This window comes from Gopherus flavomarginatus, chromosome 1, assembly GCF_025201925.1.
Source record: "Gopherus flavomarginatus isolate rGopFla2 chromosome 1, rGopFla2.mat.asm, whole genome shotgun sequence".
Classification (NCBI taxonomy): Eukaryota; Metazoa; Chordata; order Testudines; family Testudinidae; genus Gopherus; species Gopherus flavomarginatus.
The window spans coordinates 78,894,371-78,920,752 of NC_066617.1; the positions used below are offsets into that span (position 1 = coordinate 78,894,371).

The following is a 26,382-nucleotide window of genomic DNA, read 5'->3' on the forward strand; positions in this document are numbered from 1 at the left end:
TCCCAGCATACCAGATATCCATCCTCTTTCAAATCCATCCTCAATATTCACTTCAACTGAGAACCCCACAAACTAAACCACATCAATAAAAATGATGTCACACATGTCAAGCAGAACCTTCTTCTAATCTCATGGGTTATTTTAAATCATCCAGCTGTTTTGACTGCAAGTTCTTAGAGATGGACTATGATTTTTTCTGCGATTTAGTGCCAAGTGGACTATAGATTCCTAACAAATTATACATATTCACTGTTCAGAAAAATCATTAATGAAAAAATAGCTAATAGATCTTGGCAAGATCCTGGAAATGCAAACAGAAAATTGAATTTAAAACAGATAAAAGATTCAATGAAAACTTACAGCCCATTGTTTTTGAAATCTTGAGACACATCCTTGGCTAAGCTGCAGAAGTTTTGTACCAGTCTGGAAGTGCAAAGCCACCTGGCTTACATGGCCACCTGAAGATTCCCCATATCTAGGGGAGCCTAGGGGTGCAATGAAGCAGGCAGGCATTAGGGTGGGGTAAACCATTCTGCATTAGTAGCAAAGTTAGGCAAAGTGAATGGCAAAACTACCACTGAATCCAATAGGAGCAGAGTTGGGCCAAAGAAGAGAGCTTTGGAAAATCCCAGCTCTAAGTATTATTTATGCTTGTGAACAATTGATTATGGGTGTAAACATAGAAGCTGGATGGAGGCCTCTTTAAGAGCTGCCCCTAAATATTTTCCATAGTTAGTGAGGGCTTATATGTTTTCAAGAAGTTAGACACACAAGGTGGGTGAAGTAATATCTTTTATTGGCCCAACTTCTGTTGATGAGAGAGATGGGCTTTCACTAGCAGAAGTTGGTCCAATAAATGATATTACCTCACCTGCCTTGTATCGCTAATATCCTGAGACTGACATGGCTACAAAACCACTTTACTCAATAAGTTAGATTTTCATCTCCTTGCATTATTCTCTTAACATATTCCTGTGGTGTCTTAGATTGTGAAAATATATCACTCAGATTCTTTAAAGCAAGCAGAGAATTTATCAGATTTTAGAGTTACGCCTTCTAAACTTGCTATATTTTTTCACTCCTCACCACCAGCTATAGCTTATATGAAAAAGTTATTTTGTCTACAAATTTTAGTAGCAACAGTCTCCTTTGTAAGCATTTGTACTCCATCTCTATTCTATTGACTAGCCCAGTTTATTTTTATCTCATTTTCAGTCATGTGTCTTTATGAGCTTTGAGATAATGAACCATCAATAGTTTATGTACCAGTTGATGTGTCTGGTTCAAGCTAAAATAACTGATAGTGATGTTTATGAAGCAGAATTAGAAAGCGAGACTGATGCATGCAGTTCTTGCTGCTGGTTTCAGGCAATCACCACATGATCATCCTCCTCCCCTAGATATTAATATTTCAAAGCTTTCTTACTTACAGCACAGCATTTTCTTCTGCTAGATGCTATTTGAGACATCACTCTTTTATCATGAAAATGATTAAGATACCACAGACACAGTACTACTGCTTTACTGTTTACATGATCAAATATTTTAGGAAGACAGACAGGCTCTAAGAGAAAAAGCTTTCTTTGCCTATGAATATTGCCAATAATTACCAAATATGGCAAAAATTATAAAGAAGAGGGAAGATCAATGGTTTTGTGCTTTAAGAATAACATTACTTTAAAAGAATTCAACTGCATATGTGATGGCTCTGTGTTGGGAATATGCTGACAGTTCAATAGGAGAAAGTAAGGCTCACAGAAAGCAAAATAAAGCTTTATCCTAGTTATTATAATGTTACATCCAGTCTGCATTTTGGCCTGGTCTACACTATGCGTTTATACCGATTTTAGCAGAGTTAAACCCATTTAACGCTGCACCTGTCCACACAACGAGGCCCTTTATATCGATATAAAGGGCTCTTTAAACCGGTTTCTGTACTCTTCCCCCACAGGAGGAGTAGCACTGAAATTGGTATTACCATATCAGATTAGGGTTAGTGTGGCCGCAAATCGATGGTATTGGCCTTCGGGTGGTATCCCACAGTGCATCACTGTGACCGCTCTGGACAGCAATCTGAACTCGGATGCACTGGCCAGGTAGACAAGAAAAGCCCCGCAAACTTTTGAATTTCATTTCCTGTTTGGCCAGCGTGGAGAGCTCACCAGCACAGGTGACCATGCAGAGCTCATCAGCACAGGTAACAATGCAGTCTCCTGAGAATCGAAAAAGAGCTCCAGCGTGGACCGCACGAGAGGTACTGGATCTGATCGCTATATGGGGAGAAGATTCCATGCTAACAGAACTCCGTTCCAAAAGACGAAATGAAAAAACATTTGAAAAAGTGTCCAAGGCCATGATGGAGAAAGGCCACACCAGGGACTCAGTGCAGTGCAGAGTGAAAGTTAAGGAGCTCAGACAAGCCTACCAGAAAACCAAAGAAGCAAACAGAAATTCCGGGGCAGGGCCGAAAACATGCCGCTTCTACGCTGAACTGCATGCAATTCTCGGGGGGGTCCGCCACCACTACCCCACCCCTGTCTGTGGATTCCAAGGTGGGGGTGGTAATCTCAGCCATGGCTGAGTATTCTGCGGAAGGGGAAGATGAGGAAGAGGAAGAGGACGAGGAGCTTGCAGAGAGCACACAGCACTCCGTTCTCCCCAACAGCCAGGAGCTTTTTCTCACCCAGACGGAATTACCCTCCCAGCCCTCCCAAGCCACTAGTCCAGACAATGAAGCCATGGAAGCGACCTCTGGTGAGTGTACCTTTGTAAATATAAAATACGGTTTAAAAGCAAGCATTTTTTAATGATTGATTTGCCCTGAGGACTTGGGATGCATTCGCAGCCAGTACATTTATTGGAAATGTTTGTTAACATGTCTGGGGATGAAAAGGAAATCCTCCAGGGACATCTCCATGAAGCTCTCCTGGAGGTACTCCAAAAGCCTTGGCAGAAGGTCTCTGGGCAAGGCAGCCTTATTCCATCCACCATGGTAGGACACTTGACCACGCCATGCATGTAGCAAGTAATCTGGTATCATTGCATGACAAAGCCTAGCTGCGTATGGTCCCGGTGATTGCTGGCATTCAAGCAACATCCGTTCTTTATCTCACTGTGTTATCCTCAGGAGAGTGATATCGTTCATGGCAACCTGGTTGAAATTCAGGAATTTAATTAAGGGGACAGAGATGGCCATTCCTACTGGGCTATTTGCCTGTTGCTTAAAAGAAATCCTTCCTTACAGGTAGCCAAGCAGGGGGAAGGGATGGGGGGGAATGGCGCTGAGCTTTTTCGCGTTTGGCTAGCAGGGATCTTCCCTGCTACCAGTCACGTGGTGGGGGGAGGCGTAAAGCGATCATCCCAGAGAATTGGATGGGGGCGGGGGGTTCTGCTGCTGCATGTTAACAGGAAAGACGCAGTACTGAACGGGATTTGCTTGGTATTTGGGAAAGGAGGGCACTGTGTATATGAAGGCTCTAGAAGCCCAAAGACAATGGCTTACCATGGCCGCATGCAAGCTGAATTCTGATGCCCAGACCTGCGTCTGTGAGATCTCTAACACCAGAGCCACAGGCACTCAATATTAAGATGCAAAACGCGACCTTGCAGTGAAATCACATGTGCTATGTAAGGTGAATAGTGTTGTTCACTGTGAAAGAGTATAACCATTGTTCTGTAAAATGTCTCTTTTTAAATACTTCTCTCCCTTTTTTACCTCCCTCATGCAGCTGCAAATTTTTCAAGCCTCCCTACTCCATCCCGAAGGCTATCTCAGAAAAGGCGGCGAAAAAAAAAAAAAGACGCGAGACTAAATGTTCTCAGAAATCATGGAAGTGACCCGCAATGAAAGAGCTCATCTGAATGAGTGGAAGGACGTGGTATCAAATTACAGGAAAGATGCCAGTGAACGTGAGGACAGGAGGGACATTCGAGATGAGAGGTGGTGCCAGGAAGATCAGAGGTGTAGGCAGGAAGATATGTGGTGGTGGGATGCAACGCTGGGGCTGCTGCGTGATCAAACTGACATCCTCCAAAGTCTGGTGGGCTTTCAGGAACAGCAGCAGGGTCACAGAGTGCCGCTGCAGCCCCTGTGTAACCACCCTCACTGCTCACCATGTTCCATATCTTCCTCACCCAGTGTTATACCAATTATATTAGACCAGTAAAAACCAGCAGGATCTTATTAAAGGGGACAAGACAAAGATGCCACATTTATTATGATAATTTGATTTATGACTAATAACTAATATCTTAATTCTTATACACACACATTATACCTAATACCTATACACACACACACACACACACACACACACACACACACACACACCCATCAGATGTTCTGCAGCTGCTGCATAGTTACCAGTCCTGAAGATAGCTTAAGTTCATAACTTGATTTTGTAGCTTGGGTTCGTAGCTTGTGGCGGCTAACTGGCCAGGAAAGCCAGGCACAAGGACAAGCTGGATCTCTGTTGGGCAGGCACTGAGGTCCTTCCATGTTGGCAGCAGAATGTTACCCAGAGTCTCTCATCTCACCTTTTTATAGGCTTTTAGTTTGGATTCAAAGTCTATAGGTCTTACTGTGTCACGCTGCCTCTGGGTTTGGATTGATCACCCATCAATTGCAGGCGTGACTTTCAGCCTTGAACCTGGCTTTGATCTTCCTTCTGTTGTCCTTTTCTTTTTAGGGTGGATGCTTCTTACTTTGTTTAGGGCTGTTGTCTAGGTCTTCAGCCTTTGGTATTTGAACTTTATCTCATCATGACAGGCTGGGGCTGGAGGTTGATTCTGTCATCCACACATACGTCATTCACACATCTAAACTAAACTAATAAGATTACAGCAGGGTTTGCAAAAATGAAGGTTGGAGGAAGCTTTTATAAAATGGAGTGTGTTTTAAAATGGGGTTTGAATTACAATATGGAACAGAAGTTACAGTGTAGGCAAGTGTAGTGAATGGTGAACAGAAGTTACATTAATAAAGTGAACAATTAAAAACAATTTCATTTATCAGTTCTACACCAGACATGTAAGAACGTGTGGGGGAAGGCTTTGTGCACCCGCCCACTCCACCCCTGTGGACAACCCAACCAAAAGGCTGTCATCACTTTGAAATATTTTTAGTGGCCTTCTCCTTCCCTCCTATCCTCCTCCCAAACCACACCCAGGATACCTTGTCAGTTCTCTCTCTCTTTTTATAATGACTTTTTAATAAAGAATACATGATTTTTAAAAACGATAGTGACTATTTCTTTAAGCAAGCTGTAATCGAAGGAGGAGGATGGGTTGATTACAGGGAATGAGTCAATCAAGGGGGGTGTTCATTAAGGGGAAACACACACAACAATCCCACCGTACCTTGGCTCGTGATGAAACTCGTTTTCAAAGCTTCTCTGATGCGCACCGCTTCCTGGTGTGCTCTTCTAATAACCCTGGTGTCTGGTGGCGTGTAATCAGCAGCCAGGTGATTTGCCTCAGCCTCCCACCCCACCATAAAGGTGTCCCCCTTACTCTCACAGAGATTATAGAGCACACAGCAAGCAGCAATAACAATGAGGACATTGGTTTAGCTGAGGTCTGAGCGAATCAGTAATGTGCGCCAGCGCGCCTTTAAACAGCCAAATGCACTTTCTATCACCATTCTGCACTTGTTCAGCCTGTAGTTGAACAACTCCTGACTACTGTCCAGGCTGCCTACGTATGGCTTCATGAGCCATGGCATCAAGGGGTAGGCTGGGTCTCCCAGGATAACTACAGGCATTTCAACATCCCCAACTGTTATTTTCTGGTCTGGAAAGTAATTCCCTTGCTGCAGCCGTTTAAACAGAGTAGTGTTCCTGAAGACGCGAGCGTCACAAACCCTTCCTGGCCATCCCACGTGGATGTTGGTGAAACGTCCCTTGTGATCTACCAGTGCTTGCAGCAAAGCCATCCACTATAACCTGCACGTTTCCCAGAGTCACAACCTTTCATAGCAGCAGCTTAATGATTGCTTTGGCTACTTGCATCACAGCAGCCCCCATAGTAGATTTTCCCACTCCAAACTGATTCCCGACTGTCTTGACTGTAGCTGTCAGGCGTTGCAAGCTTCCAGAGGGCTATTGCCACTCGCTTCTCAACTGTGAGGGCTGCTCTCATCTTGGTATTATGGTGTTTTAGGGCAGGGGAAAGCAAATCACAAAGTTCCATGAAAGTGCCCTTACGCACGCAAAAGTTTCGCAGCTACTGTGAATCGTCCCAAACCTGCAAAACTATCCGGTCCCACCAGTCTGTGCTTGTTTCTCGGGCCCAAAGTCGGTGTTCAATGGCTAGAACCTGCCCCATTACCAGCAGGATCTCCAAAGCGCAGGGGCCCGCAGTTTGAGAGAATTCTGTGTCCACGTCCTCATCACTCTCATCGCTGCTCTGCCGTAGCCGCCTCCTCCTCACCTGGCTTTGTAGGTCCTGGTTCAGCATAGACTGCACGAGAATGAGCGAGGTGTTTACAACGTCCATGATTATGGTCTTGATCTGAGCAGGGTCCATGCTTGTCATACTATGGCGTCTGCACAGTTCACCCAGGAAAAAAGGTGCGAAACGGTTGTCTGCTGCTTTCACGGAGGGAGGGGTGAGGCTGTACCCAGAACCACCCACGATAATGTTTTTTGCCCCATCAGGCACTGGGATCTCAACCCAGAATTCCAAAGGGTGGGGGAGACTGCAGGAACTATGGGATAGCTACGGGATAGCTACTCACAGTGCAACGCTCCGGAAATGGACGCTAGCCTCGGCACATGGACGCACACCGCCGAATTATTGTGCTTAGTGTGGCCGCGTGCACTCGATGACTTTATACAATCTGTTTTACAAAACTGGTTTATGTAAAATCGGAATAATCCCATAGTGTAGACATACCCTTAGATAGATAATGTTAACCAGGAGACATTAGCAATAACCAAGTTTATATTTAATAGTGGGTAACCAACTTGTGTCATATAAAAGCAAATAAAATCTATGAATATAGGATTCCAAAAAAAAAATGAAGGTTACTGCTTCTGACTGTTACGTGCCTTCTATTTCTTCGGGCATGGCAACAAACAAAATGTCATCATCATTTCCTACTTTCAACCTATGTTAAGAATATTTTAGTGTCCACGTTTAAGCCATGCCCCCTTTGTTTCCATATGGCCTGGTTTTCTCATAGTCTGCACATAGGGTTACCAACTGTCTAGTCATTCAAACCCAAACATCCTTGTCCCATCCCCTGCCTCGCCCCTAGAACTAGGCTATGCCCCATCCCGTCCATCCTATGAGGCCCTATCCCCCGCTCACCCCATCCCACCTCCCTACGTCACTCGCTCTCCCGCACCCTTACTCACTTTCACTGGGCTGGGCATGCTCCAGGTGCAGTGACTGTATAAAGGCAGGCCGCTCAGTTCAGTTGGGGCTGACTGCCAGAGGGGAAGGATGTAGCATACAGGCTTTTGCCGGGGAGCAGCTACCAACCCACCCCACAGAAGCCCAAAGCATTGAGGCCCCAGCTGATACCCAGGCACCCGCTGATACCCAGGAGGAGTTGGAGATGCCAGGAATAGCCCAGCCAAGCAACCTGAAGACACCCCAACTGCTGCCACCAGAACTATGATAGGAAGTAGCCCAGGGTGGGGGAGGGGGGGACTAGCCATAGTCCCAAACATAGGAAGTGTGTTGCAGTTAGATCCCCGCTGATCTCAGTGGCGGAGCCCTCTGCCACTACTAGGGCCCTGGGCTGGGACCTGGTGGAGTAGGGAGGGCCCAGGTCCCCCTACTCTAGGCCACCACCCTCCCCCTGGGGGTAGCCCACTACCCTGGCATCCAGGGACTCCCCACAAGCTCAGGCTGCTAGGCCTTGAACCCACGAAGGAGAGATTCGCCACCGACTCTGACCATTAGGCATTATTGCCCTGTGACGCAGGACAATCTTATCAGTGTAAGTCCATTGAGTGTCCTACCCTGAAGAAATGGGCACTCGAGGGATGGGGTGTATTCACCCAGCACTGGACGGGGATCCCCACCCCATCACGGAGACACAACGTGGGTGAGGTAGAAGAGTTGTGTACACTCACAAGCTTGTCTCTCAACAGAAGTTGGTACAATAAAAGATATTACCTCACTCAGTTTGCCTCTCAAGAGAAAAAAAAACTGGAAATTCACCATTCAAAAATGTCTGGTCATCTTTTTAACTGCATAGTAAGACATGGGTGTTGCATGTTTTCTATATAGTCAGTGAAAGATAAAATAATAAATACAAGATAAAGCTGCATTCATCACAAAATCTCAAAGAATGATTTTCAATATGGAACTTGGTGCTGTTCTACTAGCCATCTTTTCTATCCAAACAATAATATCTGATATTCCTGTCTTGGAGATTTCCAATCTTATATGAAGCTGTCTAGCTGGGTCTCTTTCCTGGTTTGAGCTTCTGTTTACTTTTTCCATTCCTAGCTGATATTTTACTTTATTAAGGCACAATTTCTGCAACTAGCAACAATAAATGGAGGCTGAGTAGGGAGGAGGTGGTGTGTGCAGAATGGCAGGCCCTCAAAAGTATGGCCTCAGAGTAATAATTAACTTTAACATTCCTTTTCTTTTTATATCCTCCTATTCCCAATCAGACAAGCTTTAATTGTTCCTCAGTATTGGAAGAAACTGCAAAGCTACCAACAAACTTCCCTAAACAGAACCCTCTTAAAGCTTAATATTGATCAAACTTCTTGCACTAGTTCAACAAAGCAAGGTCACTATATTTTCCTCCTGAATTTTCCCTTCTCTCTTCCACACAAGTCAACATTTCCAAATAAGTTTATTTAATTTGATAAGATATTAACAAAACCCCTTCAGTAATAAATATACTGATAATTGTTAATGCAACTGAAGATGGAAGTTCACTAGTAAATATACGAATAATCCTTTTAACAGTATGATCCACTACACTAGAAATAACTTATGTATCTAATTGAAACGTGAACATTTTAAAATAAACTTCTAAATAATATTGCAGTGCTGGAAAAACAAGGTGTGACACATCAGGCAGACAGAAGTCTTTACAATATACCATTTTTGACCATTACACTGTAAAGAGGTCAATTCGTAGTTCAATTTTTTAAAGTGTACTTTTAAAAATCTGTGCACAGTAAGACAGAGAGACTTTGGCACAGATTCTAATCTTGGTTACACCAATGAAAACCAGAGTAATCCTGATGACAGTGGAGTTACAGCGGAAAATCCTGAGATCAAAATCTAGACCTTTGTAAATAAGATCACACTACAACACATCAAAACCAGTGTTGAGCATGGACTTTTTGAATTAATCTATTTGTGAGAACAACAACATAGCACAACAACTACATGTATTCTCTATACTCTGGGGCATGTTCTGATGCTCAGTGGGACACATCAGCTGGTGCAAATTATAGCTCTATTGAATTCAATGAAGCTATGACAACTTCCATCATCTATAAAATATATTAATAAAAATAGATCTTTATTTCTTGAATAGTCTCAATGAAATCACCAGGGCAACATAAATAGAAAGGTTCTAGTCAACAAGTGCAGGCCATGTTCTGCCATGTTCAAATGGTAATATATTTCATTTCACAACAACATCAAAACTAAGTTGTCATGGTAGGTTTTTAAGACTTGTGTCAGCATCTCTATTCTTTGCCATCAGTTTCATCAAAACTAAATCATTTAAGCATAATGATAGATCTTACCCATTTGTGTTCATCCTTACTCATGATCCCAAAAGAGCAGCTTGCTCAATATTTTATCTCAGGCAAGATATTTCTATGCATGAGGCCCGTTCACTACAGTGACAATATTACAGCACTCACTAACAAATACAACGTGATGGAGATGACAAAACACACTTCCATTATAAACTAGAGACAAATCCAAACAGCCATCTGAATCTGGAATCAGATTTCAGTCTCCATGAGTGTTCAGAATGCTATTAAGAATCCACCTTTTTAGTCACTAATAATTTACTTAAACTTTTCACTTTTCCATAACTTGAAAAATATGCAACTTACAACAAAATGTCAGGCCACATTTTCATCCTGCAGCAAGTACAGTTTAAAAGTTCTGCTCAAAGTTTAAGACTGGTCTGTATAATTTTCTAGATGGGGCCTTGAGCCAAAGCCCACCGTAGTGAACGGAAGTCTTTCAAGATGCCTTCACTGGGCCTTGCCTCAGGCTCATGCTGAGTCTGCTCGGATATTAAAAAGTACAGAACTACACTTCAGACATTTTAAATATTTTATCTACTCCCCTTAACTATAGAGGAATAAGCTACAGAATGCAAGTAGCTTTCAAGAAATATATTCCAGCTGCCCAACTAAACATTCCTTTTGTTCTCTTCTATCACTTTAGGCTTCATGCCCTTTTCCCATGCTCCCTTCATGGCAGGAGCTCACTCTCTTTCCCTTCACACCAAACATTCTGCCCCTCTTTAATCCAAATCACTCTTAACACATACTTCTTCCACAAATCTTTATAACTTTGATTTAAGAAATAAAGAGTCTGTAGTACTTCAGGATTTGGAACCTCTTTCTCCTTTCATGTTTGTACAGCATCAGACACACAGTTTGCACTCAGATGTAATGTTAAAACAAAAAATCAGTGTGTGACTTTCCTTTGATTGAATGATCTTTAATATTGTGATGAGTTGGCACTGCAGTCTGTTGTCCTGATCCTGTAAGTTACAATATGCGGATAGACGCCTGCACAGAACCCATGGTGTTCTATGTGCTGGATATGAGAGTAGCATTTTTCAGAACTGTATCACTTCTTTTTTATAGCAGGTATAAACTTGTTTTCATAAAAAGTTTACTTAGACAAGCAAATATGATTATAGATTGCTAGTTCTATGATCAGACCAAATTGTGCTCTACCACGTCACAAATATTATAATACAGAGAAACAGATCTTTAGAACTCTTTTTATAAGCAACTCTAAAGATCTATGTCCAATTTAAGTTGGATTTTTCTAAATGTGCTTTCTTCTAGTAAAGTAATACTGACAGTGTTATACATGTATTTACTGGAGTGGACTCTACTACCTTGTATACTGTGCAATCACTTACAGCTCTGCAAAGCGAGCGTAAAATGCTCCCAAATTAAAATTCCATTCATTTACTCTGGTGGCAATCATTTACAACCACTTTCAGTAATATTCTATATTTGTGCAAGGCAGTACTGAATCCCGACTACTATGTATTGTACAGGTCTCCTTAAACAGACTATTTAAGGCAATTAACAGAATAATTCTATTTTGCTAATCTCACTCATTTTTAATTAGTGAAAAGTCCAAGAGTCCTTATGCTGAACACACACTTTAGTAGCCAACAAATACTGGTTTAAAGAAGCAATTCATTAGTTTAACTTTTGGGTTTTTAGTTCTAAGAGTACATGGAATTGTCTTTTTTAATTAAGGGAAAAAAGCATTGGTTACAGCTATAATACTGCTATTTACTTAAACTCTGTTCTATATGCCAAGATATCAGTATCAGGCCTATAAAGCTGCTGGAAGTATATTATTGAGCCAGATTTCTTTTTCTTAATGTCTATTTTAAAACGAGACAAACTAACAGGTTTTTGTAAAAAAAAAAGATGGAAAGTTGTTGTAAATTTAAGTAGTTAACAATACTTAACTTAATAGGGCCAGATGTGTCAACATCATGGCTACTTTAGGTCTTACCACTAGTGCAGAGCAATACTAAAGCTATTGTAGCTAGCCATGTGAAGATCACCCCAGACCATGGGGATCTTCTGGTAGCAGATAGCTGGCATAGCGGGTTTTATGCTACCCACTTTCCCTCCCAGCTGTAGAAGTAGGAGTATGGTTGGAAAAACCTGCACCCTAACAATCCTGTGAGCCACTTGAGCCTCTTGGGGCCATTAGCAACTGTCACAAATTAAAAACTGCCCTCAGAGCTGCTCAAAATTTACCATCCCAGCATTCCTGAGGGGCTGGTCCAGTGTTGTCTGTGTTTCTGCCAATATAAAACATGATTAATTTCTAATTAAGCCACGGAGCAAGTGAATTGCTCACGTACAATATGCACTTGTTTGAAAGAAATTGGGTCTGCTGTAAGTGTCTTACTACATGATCAGGGGCAGTCAACTTTTCAATCCATTAAAGATTGGTGTCTTAAAAATCCATCAGTTATTTAAGCACTATATGCAAAAAATGATGCTAAATAAAATCTGCCATGTAGGATCTGACCAAGGTTATTACAAACCATATTAATACTGGAATCAGGTATTCAGCTAAGACCAATAATCCATCTAGTCCAGTATCTTGTCTGTCCTGCTCTTCATGACCAAATGCTTCAAGAGACAGTGCAATCCTACAATGCATTGTTTGAGAAATTCCTTACAAACTCCCAGGCAGTTAGGGTGGAATCCAAGAAAGGACTTAGTGCTGCAATGCTGAGAATCAGAGCACCCAACTTCTAGGTGCCTAGGAAAAAAATATCACAGGAATAATACAGTAATCCACAAAGCTGAATTAGGTGCCTAAACTCCCTATACAATGAGAGGGAAGAGGAGGTGGTAAGGATGATGCCCATCTTATAAAACTTTTAGCCCAGCAGTTAGAACACTTGCCTGGAATATGGAAGACCCATAATCAATTCCCCTTTTTCTGCCAAAGGGGAAGAATGGATTAGAACCTGAATCTCCCACCTCTCAAGAGGGTGTTGTAGCCACTGAACTACACAATACTCCAACACAGGGCTCCCTCAATCTCCTGTCAAAGATCTTGTACTTTGGATAAATAATGAAAAAAAAAGTGTTTGGGGAGAGGAATCTGGGCCCAGGATGTCCCACTTCCCATGTGGGTGCCCTATCACTTGACTTCAGAGTCTCTCTCTCTCGCTCTCTCAATGACTGTTTGAGTATTTATCCACAGGGGGCCAGCGACAGAGACACAGAGGTAGAAGAGGTGAATGAGGCAGCAGGTCAATGGGAGACCTAGGAATTTAACCCTGGCTTCCTGACTCCCAGGTGAGTGCTCTATCCTCTGGAATACACCGCTTCAATTAAAGGGATACTGTCAATTTAACGTTTACTGTTTCTAAGCAGGGGCAGCTCTAGACATCTTGCCGCGGGGGGCACTCTGCCGGTCGACCACTGGACCACCGAAGCCGTGGGACCAGCGGACCCTCTGCAGGCAAGCCGCCAAAGACTGTCTGATTGCCGCCCTCCCGGCGACCGACAGAGTGCCCCCCGCAGCATGCTGCCCCAAGCATGCGCTTGGCTTGCTGGGGCCTGGAGCCACCCGTTTCTAAGTAAAGTATATTCAACATCCCAAGCCCATGAAAACTCTGTCCATTGTACATTTTTTGTTTTGCCTTTTTGGTATGTAAAATCTCTCAGGCTGTGTGGTGGGCAGCTGCCCCACTCCATGAGAGAGAGAGCTAGAGTAGGCCAGAGGAGCTGTGCAGGCCAGCAGTCAATTAGAGAAGGGCCTACTGAGAGCCAACCAGGGCCAAGATTAGAGACAGCCAATCAGGGCCAGGCTAGGCCCTATATAAAGGCTGCCTAGGAGAGGAGCAGGCAGTCTGTCCCAGACCTTCATAGGGGAAGGTCTGTCTCCGGAGCAGGAGACCAGCACCTTGGACACAGCAGTGCTGGGGAAGGGCAGAAGGAGCTGGGGAGCTCCAGCCAAGGAAAACCCCAGGCTGCAGGTCTTGCTACAAAGGGCTGAGTGGGTGTACAGGCCAGGAGGGGAAACAGCACAGGGACAAAGTTTGACAAGGGGAGAGAAGGAGGGTAGGGAGGCTGCTGCTAGAGGGTCCTTGGGTTGGGATCCAGAGTAGCGGGTGGGCCTGGGTCCCCCCCCCCTTCCCACTTGTACTACACCTGGCTGAGGAGGAGTGGGGCCTGATAAAGGCTGTGGCTGGCCACTGTGACAAAGGGGCTGGACTTCAAGGCTGCAGCTGGCCACTAGGACAGGTGCAGATGGAGGACTGTTGATAACACCAGACCCCTGGAAAGGGGTGAGACCAGAGCAGAGGGCAATGTCCTGAAGAGGATGCTGCCGAGTGGAGAGCGACACAGATCCGGACACCAACAGGGGATCAGACGATGGACAGGACACCACGGGCAGAGGGCTCCCCGCAGAAGACAGAGCTAATTCCCAGGCATGCCAGTGGGAGGTGCTGCTGTGGTGAGTCCCAACCCCGTCACAGGCTGGCATTTTGAAGACCCTTGTTAGCAATGGTGGCTGAGCCTGGACAAGCAGCACACCTTCAAAATTTGGGAGACCTATAGGGTTTCCTCTGAAATGCAAGAAGAGCTGCTCCTTAAACAGTGCTGGAGGATAAGGAGATAATCAGGCCAGAAGCCCTTTCTTCCACAGAGTGAGAGGAGAGGAAGAAAAAATTCACCATGAGATTTTGGATCTTCAGACAGAAAACAAAACAACCAATCCATTGTCGGGGATTGCTGTTCTGTATTATGCATGGGAATTCATTCACATTTTGATCTGCTATAGCCCAGGTTTGGTGATTTTTAGAACATGAGGCAGACATTTTTATTAAGTCTGACATCTTCTTAAATGGGTGAAGACACATTCCCTTCTTTCATTTAGACGCCTGCTGTACTTATACAATATTAAATGTAAGCTGCAGAGTTACTTGCATATTACATTGCAGTATAATAAAAAAGGAGAGCTCAGATAGATATGTGAAATAGAAATACTAGCATAATCATTTATTATACTAACGTGGCCTTCAGTTTGAAGATTTAAGATGTTCTATAGTTTCCTACATCCTGTATTAACTCAGGCCCTGTCCTTTCATTGGGTGTGGGAAAAACCTTTGACTGAGAGATTGGGCACTTATTAAAAGGTAATTTCCTCTGAATATAAACATTTGTTACCAAGTGCAGAGCTTGCTACAGGGAATAGTCTCAGTGCCTGCAAGCAAACAAGCACATGTAATATTGGGGACATGGATAACCCCACTGAAGTCAGTGTAAGCACTTACACTGGAGCTGTTTAACGGAAGCTAAGAGCACTAGGTATGTAGTTAAAGTCTTCAGAAAAGTGGTTACATGTTAAGAAGGTTAATTGGATGCCACTTTTCCCTTGGTTATTGCTGCATTCGCTCTTGCCCAGTTTAGTTACAACTAACTTGATGTGAAAAAAATGCTAGATTGGGTGAGCTAATCTTGCAAGTGGTTCTGTGAAAAAACGTTGGTGGAGGAGGGGTTTAAATCAGGAGTATTTAAAAAGGAATAGTATCTAAATTATTAAATTAAAAATAGGTGACTACAAATGCTAGAAGACAAGTGTTTTGCCCTTCTCTCCCATCTGTCCATTATCAAGTATTTTCTCCCATTTGTAGTATGCTGAGTTGCACAAGCTCAGGTATCACTGTTATCATGCCCAAAATAAAAACAGAGTTCTTAAGGTTGAAGTTCATTATAATTGTGGGTTTGGTAAAATCATGCCCCACGGTAGAGCAATGACATGCCCAGCAATTCTGAAAGCTATTGTACACACTTTAAAAAAAATTTCTTCTCTCCATAAAAAATGCATAACTTACTTTCAGTCCACACTCACACTTCTTAGACTTTTTTTTGAGGGTGGTTCCTTTTTCCAACTGAGAAGAGTTGAATGCAAGTTCTCCCCCAGGAGTCCATTAATAACTCTTTTGAACAATAGGGATTTTTCCAGGCTGATGAGATACGCTCTGTTTTCATAGCATTCCCAGCTGCTGCTGGCCTTGGATCAGACTTTAAACTTGGTTGTGAGAGCCATGGCAGTACACTGTGGCACCACTAGACTACTGGGTAAATTCCTCTGTTTATTTTCTAAACTACCAGTATTAAATAAAAACAGATGTATTAAATAACAGAAAATAATTTTTTAAACACCACTTACATTCAAGGAGCTATATGATAATCAAAGGGCACTCTAGTGTATGTTTTTTACTGGAGCAACAATATATACTTTGGTGATTGCACTACAAAGAGACATCATATTGGCTCCAATAACAAATGTTTTGAGGATTATTATTTAACTTGATAATGATGGAAGCTGAGCTACTGTCAAATAATGTATTTTCTCTACCATATCTGCTTCTTTGTAATACATAACCAGTGTGCAATGAAGCCCAGATAATTTTGATAATGGGATGTTTTAATATTCTATGCTAATAAACATTTTACACATTGTAAAAATATTTTTCCAGTGTGAACTTTAATAATGTATTGCCACGTAAATGTCAGTCAGATATGATGGATTGAAGCTTAACTGAGGAATCCATAAAATGCATCAGAAAGAAAATGGAGATTAGGGAGAGAGGGAAATCAAATGGACATCAATCAAGGTGAGGACTGAGACCTCAGTCCTGAAATTGGATCCATGTAGATAATGTTCACATTCACAGGTTAAACAATATTGGTCAAATTTCCAAATGCTTTAATCATTAAGTAGAGAAAGAGTATGGAAGCTTTCAGCCCCAAAAGGAATTTGAGAAAGTAATAACTGAAAAAAGTTTCAGAAAAGAAGTTGCAATTTACTTTTTATTAACCTTTTCCTTTTGTAACTGGACTATTGATAATTGATCTTCATTAAGCTATATACAGAGAACTTAATTAATCCCAAAGCAAAAGTGAAATATTAAATATTGTAAGATAAATAATTTAACTCCTTGTACAGTACAGTCCTGTTGTAGCTGAAATTTTTTTTTGTTTGTTTTTTTCCTGAAAAAGGTCACACATTGTGGCCCAGAATACTGGCTATAAGTGAGACACAGCCCAAGTGTTGACCCAAGTGCATTTCCCTCAGAGCTCAGTTTGAGCACTTTCCAGGCAGCCTTTGGAAGTCTTTGCCTAGCAAGCATGTCCACCATTCAGAAGGATTCTGAATATTGGAATACCAGAGGAGGCTGCAAATTAAGGTCCCATTGTGCAAAGACTTATACACACACTTAAGTTTACTACTTCAGATAATCCTGTTTGTTTTAGTGTTCATACATGTACACAACCTTATTACCATGCATAGTCCCATTGAAACTAATGTGACCACTTAGAGTAGTAAAGTTAAGATTGTGTGTAAGTATTTGCAGAGTTAGGATGAGGAGAAAACAGCAATGGAGCCAGCCAGAGACTCCAGCCAGTACAAGCAAAATGTAGACAAAGCAGGGACTTTTGGTCTGTGCTGATCAAATGCACGCTCCAACTTCCACACCTGCTCCTCTTACCCTTTTCTCTCCTGCCCTGTCCCCAGCGCACATCCCTTTTATTTCCATTTAATTCATCCCCTCCTGACTAACTCCCTCCCCTTCCAAAATTAAAATAAAATATTGTGGAACATGCCATTTGTTGCTATCACATTGTTCAATCTGCTTGTTTGTTCGATCCCTCTCCTCACACTGTCTGTCTTGTCTATTTAGATTGTAAACTCTTTGGGGGCAAGAACCATCTACTACAGTGGCTCTCAACCTTTCCAGACTACTGTACCCCTTTCAGGAGTTGGATTTGTCTTGCATACCCACAAGTTATACCTCACTTAAAAACTACTTGCTTACAGTCATAAAAATACAAAAAAAAGTGTCACAGCACACTATTACTGAAAAATTGCGCACTTTCTCATTTCTACCATATAATTATAAAATAAATCAATGGGAATATAAATACTGTACTTACATTTCAGTGTGTAGTATATAGAGCCGTATAGACAAGTCATTGTCTGTATGAAATTTTAGTTTGTACTGACTTCACTAGTGATTTTTCTGTAGCCCACTGTAAAACTAGGCAAATATCTAGATGAGTCAATGTACCTCCTGGAAGACCTCAGTGTACCCACAGGGATACGTGTACTCCTGGTTGAGAACGACCAGTGTACTAACCTCTGTGTGTGTGTGTGTGCACGCACACGCAGCACAATGGGCTCCCATTTTTGGTTGGCCCTTAGACACTACCATAATAAATATATTTATTAATAATAATTATTTAGAAGAGCATTTGCAAGATCAGGGTCTAAGACTGCAGAAACCATTTCTCAATAGAGCCCTCTAAGGGCATGTCTACACTCACCGTGGGGGATAGATGCTGTGGCAAATCGATGCACCGGGGGTTGATCTAGTGGATCTAGTCAAGATCCGCTAAACCAACTGCAGATAGCTATCCTGTTCACTCCAGTACTCCATTGGAACAAGAGTAGTAAGGGAAGTCAATGGAAGAGTGTCTCCTGTTGATGCAGTGCGGTGTAGACACCGCAGTAAGTCGACCTAAGCTATGGTAACTCCAGCTATATTATTCATGTAGCTGGAATTGCGTAACTTAGGTCAACTTACCCCCATAGTGTAAACAAGGTCTAAGTCTCTCATCTTGAGTGATATCCTATCCCCACTGAAGTCAATGATAAAATGCCTATTGACTTCAACAGGGTTGGGATCTCATCTCCTATACCTATGTTTTGAAACAGCCTTATATTGGAATCACTATAATGCATATACATTTTGTAGGTGACTGAGACTGTTGTGGTAGAATATACTGTTCAGTAATATGTTACATTCACTTAGAGCTGTACTGTAACTCCTATTCATATTTGTACATGTTGTAACTATTGTATTTCAATATATTAAATGTAATAGTTTAACATTTCAAATCCAAGTGAACAGTTTCAAATCTACTTTAATCTATTTAAATTGTCTCCAATTAAGCAAATTTTGAAATTTAGTCTGTCCTTATGATGAAATTGTGTGCTGGGGAGAGGGACAGGTTTTTTTTTTTTTGTTTTTTTTTCCCCCACAAGATTTCAAGGATGTATTTATGCCCAGAAATAGTAAACTGGAGAGAAAAGTTTTTACATCATGCTGTATATCTACAAAGCACTGAACAGACAGGTTGATGTAAATGCTAAATATTATAAATAAAATTTGGTTAGTACATTATAGGTTGAAAATCATTCAAAAACTGAATGGTCTATGCAAATGGCACATTTGCAAGATTCACAAGTGCCACACAATATACAAACCTTAATTATCTTGCAGATAATACATTTTTTTTTAATCTTTTAAAGAACCAAGATTCTCCCAATGCACAATGAGATTAGGTCAAACAGTTAAAAATACGAGCCTGCCATTCATAAAAAATCCCTGCAAACAACCCTTCAGAAACACAACTCACGATTTTTCCAACTTCAAAAAAGGGAGCTAGATAGTATAAGCATGGAACACATTTTGTATACTTTTGTTTTGGATTTTCTTTTTTAATGACACCGATAGCATGGTGCTCCATATTTATAAAAATAATTCACTACACTACTTACTTATATACACAAATACCTAGATGACCTAGTTGATCAAAACCCATCTGGTTTTCTTTCAAAATGTAAGCAAAAAGTTCCTTATACATTATATAGTACACTTTCTTATGCAATTTTAGGGGATTATTATAGAGCGCTGCCAGGAATCATCATTTGTACTGTCACACGATATTAAATGATCTGACAAATCAGATCATCAATATCTTTATACAAAACAAAGATAAAAGTATTAAACATTAAAAATGGACATTTGATATTATGGCTTTACTAGACATTAGCATCACTTCACGCACAAGATCAGATAAAAGATTGTTTGTGCCATATTACTTTAGTTTCCTGTAGGATGTATACCACTTTCCTATTCATTATCATTTCCCTCATAATTTAGATGGCCAAGCTTCAGTAAGGGAAAGGGCTGAATCATAAATACAGAATCTTTAGGACTAAGTTCTCCCAGCACTTCTACAGTGTAGCAATACCTAATACAAAGATAGCATACAGCCCCTCTAACCTACATTACTTACCAAATGCTCTGCAGTGCTGTTGTAGGTTCATAGGTACAGATCCTTGGCAGGAGTTGCCCCTAGAATAGGTCCTACCCTGATCCGCACCCTTCCACATGCTTCTATCAGGAGACAGAACAACTTGTGGGAGCAAAGATGAGTTAACTTCCTCTGGACTACAGAATTTCCTCTACTACAATGGAAGCAGTGGCCATCATTACTGTTCCTGCCCTCAGTTGCTATTCCAATGTTTGACCCCACCACAAGCAGCATCTGAATAGCTCTTACTCCCCTAAACCAGTGCTGACATTGGAGACCCCCTACTCTACTCCTCAAGTGTTTGCACAGTCCCTGTCCTCCTTTCACTGCCATTATCCATTATTGCAAGCCCCTCCACCATCCTTAACTAACTCCACTCACTCTTGGAACTGAATTCTCTCCCACTATTTTCAACAGCTGCTGACACTGGCCCCTCATAACCTTTCTCCTTAACCCATCCACACCACCTTCTTCTCCCAATCTCACATCCAAATCTCTCTGCCAACTGTCCTTCTCAGCCACGAGCAATAATTATGGGCAGAGCTTTGCTCTCAGGACTCTGAAGTTCCACACCTTTAGCCAACCAAAAGTTGGGAGACCAGAGAGGAGGATAGAGAAAACTCATCTTTACCATGTGTCATATTCCAAACCTCAGGGCAGGATGTAATTTGTAGATCTTGGCTCACACAGTGTGATTTTTTTTTTTACTTGTTTTGTTTTTTTAATTGATTACAAACATTACCTTGTTTTAACCAAAGCAAACAATGTTTTCAGTTTTTTAAAAAGTCAAAGTAAAAAGAAAATCATGAAGGTTTATTTTAAAAACAGGAGGAAAAAAATGAGTAAGATACCTATTTATTTTAATATTCCATTTTCAATCACATCACAGATTGTGTGGTGCAATTTACTTATATGTAAACTAATGTGGTAGCTCTACTTGTGGTAATATTAGAAAGCAAGTCCTATCTATAACAAGGTGTGCCTTTCTGGATTAGACTGTAGTGAACTTGTGATATCACCATCTCTCATTTTATATTTTGTCCTACTTCCACCATCACAGATTTAATTTCAATAAATCCTAAATTGTCAGAGATGTTAGATCAACAGCCAAAAGAGTGGTTAAGGGCCTTGATCCTCTTCTCCTTGAGATCAGTAACAAAACCCCCAATCTCTTCTAGATACAATGCCAAAGCTTAAGGGACAGACCATACACTATACTATTGAATCTAATGGGAGTTTTGCAATAGATCTCAATAAGAACAGGACTGGTTCCTTAAGAAATAAATAGGTGCTTTCAATTAATATTAACATCACTTTAATCAATTTCCTGGTTAAGGTTTCAAGGAAGATTTTTACAAGTGACATACCTGTGGCAGTGCTGAATTGAGCTGTCGCTGGAGGGAGTCTCTGTCATAGATGACATCCTGAAGGCGTTGCTGTGCAAGTGACAGGCTTTCCTGAGTCTCCCGAAGGGTATCAAGGAGGCGATCCCTTTCATCTAGCATGTTCACCATCAGTTGTTCAAAGTGAGAATCCGAGTCCGACCCGCTACTCTGGGACCCCCGTTGACTCATTGGGGTGTCCTCGTTTATCGTTGGCATCACTTCACACATCATTTCTTTAAAATAAGAAGTTAGGGGGAAAATTTTAGATAGAAAAATATTTAGGGGAACTTTATATGAGGAATTTAATATAGTCACAAACTGCTAGCACATTATTGCATTGATACACATCTCAACTTTAGGTTGTCACCAGTCACATGGCTGACAAAATAACTGATCATTCAACATTGCAAAAATGTTGAATATACTTCCTATATAAAGGGGAAGAGATATTAAATTCATATGAATGGCTTGACACAAAAAAAAATGTCAAAAGTTTCCTTTTTAGTTTAGTTTGCTTTATCTTTCCTTTCCCTTTAATTACTATCCTTGTGATACCTTGTCCAAACTGGCCACTAGGAACAGGGCCACAATCGCATGTAGCCAATTGGTTCACATAGACCACCACACGAAGAGTGGCTTCAGGAGGGGGAAAAAAAACAAAAAACAACAATTAGTCTCACTTGGCTCAGCATTTCCATCAAGATGCTTCTCATGTACATCTCAACCTAGATTTAGGCATGTGTGGAATCAGGAACCTTAAGATACTGGATGCTGGGTACAACACACACAAAAATAACCAGGACATTGAGGTTCTCAAAAGCCACATATGGTAGAAAACCTAATCTAAGTTAGGATTATGCTTAAAATAAACATTTACCTCTATGGATTTCTGTGGATAAGGTCAACACCACCAACCTTAACTTTGCCCTTCCATCACTACTAAATTATACTCCTTTTATATATAGCAGATGTAAATTAGATTTGGGTCTAAGGATTAGTCTTGGATCTTAAATCTTGGAGTCCTTATATATCAGCAAGTGTACCTACAGAGTTTGTAATTTCGCTAGCTGCAGGTTTAAAATCTTTTTTTCAGTTTAGGAATTTGCCTGTAGATCTTATGTAGACTAGAGCTTCTGGAAGCCTTGTACATGATATATAAATTTCATTATAAACCTGCCAACACACACAATCTTCACCATTTCACACTGTCAATATTTGTATTGATTAGCTCTGCATATTCTCTGTTTTGGTAAGGATTTAAGACTTTTTAAATCTGGTATATTTTTCATAATAGAATTTATGGGACTGAAATATTTTGTATCAGCCACCTCTATCTTAAGATCAGCCCAATGTTGTTTCAAGTAGCAGGGGAGTAAAGGAAGCTGAGCCATTTGTGCAAACACACAAAGCCTGCTACACCCCCCATTTGTCACAAGCACAGATAATAATGCGGCTGCCAATTTTTTCCTGGGATTTGCTGAGACAGTGATCCAGCTTTATCAGGAAGAACTGGTCTTGCCTACATTCTAAGCATTTACACAGACCCTAGTAGATTTCAGTTTCAGCTTCTTCTTTAGCAGATATAGAGTGGTGAGTAGAGTAAACAGGGAACATTAATATCTCAGTATTGGTTATGGATCACTACCATTTAAGTTGGCTAGTATTTTCTTTGCCAAGGGTCTCTGGTGTTCAGTCATAAGGTTCTCTTTGGATTTCGAGGGTGCAGGGATATGAGAAGTGGCAGAGTAAAGGTTATTTAAGTAACCATCAGTGCATTTCTAAGATTTTTATGTCAGTTTTTTTCTGTTTTTGTTGCTTGCCTTTTTTTTTTTTTTTTTTTTAATATAATGGGTAGCTTTCACCTTGAATTTTCAGCTTACCACATGTTTCTTTGAGGAACCAAAAGAGTTCTATCGTATAATTATTTCAGGTATTTTGTAGACTCATGGATTTTAAGGCCAGAAAGACCTATTATCACCATCCAGTCTGCCTTTCTGATTAACACAAACCATAAATTCCAGTTGAACTATATTTAATGTTGATTTCAAGTCTTAAATGATAGGGAACACACCACATCCCCAAGTAAGTTGTTCCAGTGGTTAATTATCCTTGTTGTTATGAATGCAACTTATTTATAACCTTACCTCTAGTTTAACAGTTTTATTCCTCTATTTCCTTATCCATTTTTAATTTTAACAATTGTTCAATTTGTGGGCTGCATAAGGAATTATGAAGTGTCATGCCAAAGAAGCACTTGCAGACCCCACAAAAGGGCCAGATCCAAAGTCCATCAAAGTAAATTGAAAGACTCCCATTGACTGGGTCTGATCAAAAATCACATTGAAAATCTGCAGGGAAGACCTACAGAGCTTACAAAATGTGCAGGAGTCTAAGGGCCACAAAGAGAGAGGGAGAAAACAGGGTGAAGTTTGTGCTGAACTTCTAAGAGATGCAACAACTCTCAGCCTAGGTGGAAGGAAAGCCTATGATGTCTTTAAGTCACCTTTGTGCTCTCCTGATCCTGGGCTGCTCTGGTGGCTGGAGATGCCCCCAATATAGCTTAGTATGGTTTGGGCTTCCGAATTTCTAACTTTTGGTGGAACTTCAGCGGTCAATAAGTTCACATCCAAAGACTACATGGTTTTTAAGGTGTACGTGGAGCATCAGATACTAATTTGTGATCCAGTTCCCATGTTTTAAATATGTGCAACGATAGTCTACATCAACCCAAGGAGCTGTATAAAGATCTTAGACCCAATTCTCCATTTCATTCCTTTTACACCAACACCCTTCATTTCCTCATACAGATGTCTGCACACTGGATTGCAGACATGAAAATACAAATGGTTTTTGTGCACATATTCTCATGTCTCTACTAGGCTTATGTGTGCATGGTGCTATGTGGAGTGCTAAAATCTGTGTATCTTAAGGCATTGGTTCCTTTATTAATGAAATAATTACCCATAGATACCCCGGCCAAACAGTCACTCATCTTAGAAAGGACTTGCCTAAGAAGCGGGGGAGAAGATATAAAACACAACCACTACATTTGTAAAGTGTCAAATCTCTCGGTTTTGGAATTCATATCATCTTAGAACACCTCAGCTGCATTTGCCTTAAACCATAATAATTCTGCCTTGGCAAAAGACCTTCCCAGCCAATCTCCAGACAGACTAATGAAGTTGGACTGTATCTAAATCAGCTTAAGCATTCCATAGGAGACTCAACTGGAGCTAAACAATTATTTTCAACTGCCTGTGGAGAAGGAGGAACTATTAACTTCAAAGGATCTGGTCATTGGTCATAGGATTCCATAACTGAATTTAAATGTAGAGATACAGAATTCAAAGGAAATTTAAAGAAAGTAAGAAAAAAAATATAAAGGCTTGGGGCCAAATACTACTCACTTCACTCACACAAGTAATCCCTTTGCCTTCCATGGGACTAGTTGCATGAATAAAGCAGAAGGATTTGAGACACCAACCTCTATGGAAGCATTTTAGTCAAGCTAAAGAAAACCCCCTTTTAATAGGACATTTTGGTGTTTAAACTACTGTTTATTAAAAATGTAGCCTAAATTTTCAGAAGCAACCTGTGATTTTGGGCATCTCAATTTTTGAGTACTCAATTTGAGACAACTCAAATAGGTCTTGATTTTCATAAAAGTGCTGAGCCATTGGCTGAAAACCCAGCCTTTTTAGGGTGGAATTTGGCCACCCAAAAAAGGAGGCTTTTAACATGGGTACTTTTGAAAATTTAGGCAGTTATTTTAAGAACATGAGCCTCAGAAGAACAAGCCAGGATTATACCCTATATTGCTAGAAAGTGGGTTTTCACACATGATATCTGAAATTTAACATTTTTGAAACTGCCTTTCATAGCTAAAGTATAATGTTGATTGTTATTTTCCTGCTCTGCTTGTCATTCCAAGAATCTCACATCAAAGAAAAATTTGAAGAAAGATTTGAGTTTGTGTCTGGTGGTAAAACAAAGGAATTGTATCAAGAGAAATTAAAAAAAAATAGAAATTTAAAACAAGGCTCAAGGCAGGTGAAAAGCTACATATTGAATAACTATGCCTTTCTAGGAAAGCCAATCTCTACAAGGATTTGTGGAAGGGAGCATCAAAAGAAAAAACAAAAACAAACAAAACAAACAATAAAACTCTCTCAGTAATCACAATAGTCACTGATTTGTTTAGAATATAGGTGATAAAGATACACTAGATTAAAATTAAACTTTAAACATGTTGCAAAGCACTATGAGATTCAGATCTTTTGGGAAGTCATCCTTCAATATATAGTTCTGCACCTACACCTGTCTGAGTTTTTTCTGCTTTGTCAATTCCCTAATTTACTATTAATGAGTAACAAAGATTAATGTTCATCCTATTCTCACCAGAAAAAACAAACAATCGTTGCTTTTTTTTCTGGAAACATCTCCATTGGAGAACACAGAGTGGACTCAGCAACTTGGTTCCTGATGGTGAAACTCACCAAGGCCTCAATTCTGCTAGCAATACTTAGGCAAACCCATACTGAAGTAAGTGAATAATGATTAAGATCCTGAATGATCATCACTAGGATTATTCGGTGATTTGAATCCTTAACCGTAAACAGTCTCAAAAATTGGGGTCTGATGGAAACAAAACACAGTCTTTTTTCTTTCAAGAAGGTAAAAAAAAAGTTAGGCAGACTAGCTATCTAAGTGTGACATATTATTTGAATGAAAGGAAGGATGCACAGGGATATGGTACAAGAGAACCTAGGAGGCACACAAAGTGTGAAAACTGAGGTAAGGCATCCAACTGGCATGTGAGGATTTAAGGTGCACCTTTAATTTCCACTGGGCTCATTTAATATTGTGTCTATTTAATATGGATAGAGAAGAGCAGAAGGCTTAGCTATGAAGGTGATAGGTGCCTCATGAGTACCTTAAAAATTGATTGAGAAAAGAATAAAGAGGGGGAGAGTACCACAAGTTCTATTTTTTTAAGGGAGGCCAGGAACCCTCATGTCCTGTAAAGTAATCACCTGAAGTCACTGTTATAATGTGAACAGATGTCTGAATAAATAAATAATAATAAAAGACTACTAGGCTCCTTTAAAGAAGTTTTCAATTTCAATAGGGTTTTTTGCTTGAAAATAATTTTT

General features: G+C 40.8%; 1 protein-coding gene across 6 annotated transcripts in view; it reads right to left on the minus strand.

The window, feature by feature from the left end:
- PPFIA2 (PTPRF interacting protein alpha 2) overlaps positions 1-26,382 on the minus strand; it is a 655,361-nt gene that overhangs the window by 626,169 nt on the left and 2,810 nt on the right. For all 6 annotated transcript variants that reach the window (XM_050934433.1, XM_050934482.1, XM_050934424.1 and 3 more), the window contains exon 2: positions 21,212-21,462. In XM_050934433.1, the coding sequence (XP_050790390.1) occupies positions 21,212-21,460 (249 nt within the window). In that variant the 5' untranslated portion in view covers positions 21,461-21,462. The remainder of the gene's footprint in view (positions 1-21,211; positions 21,463-26,382) is intronic.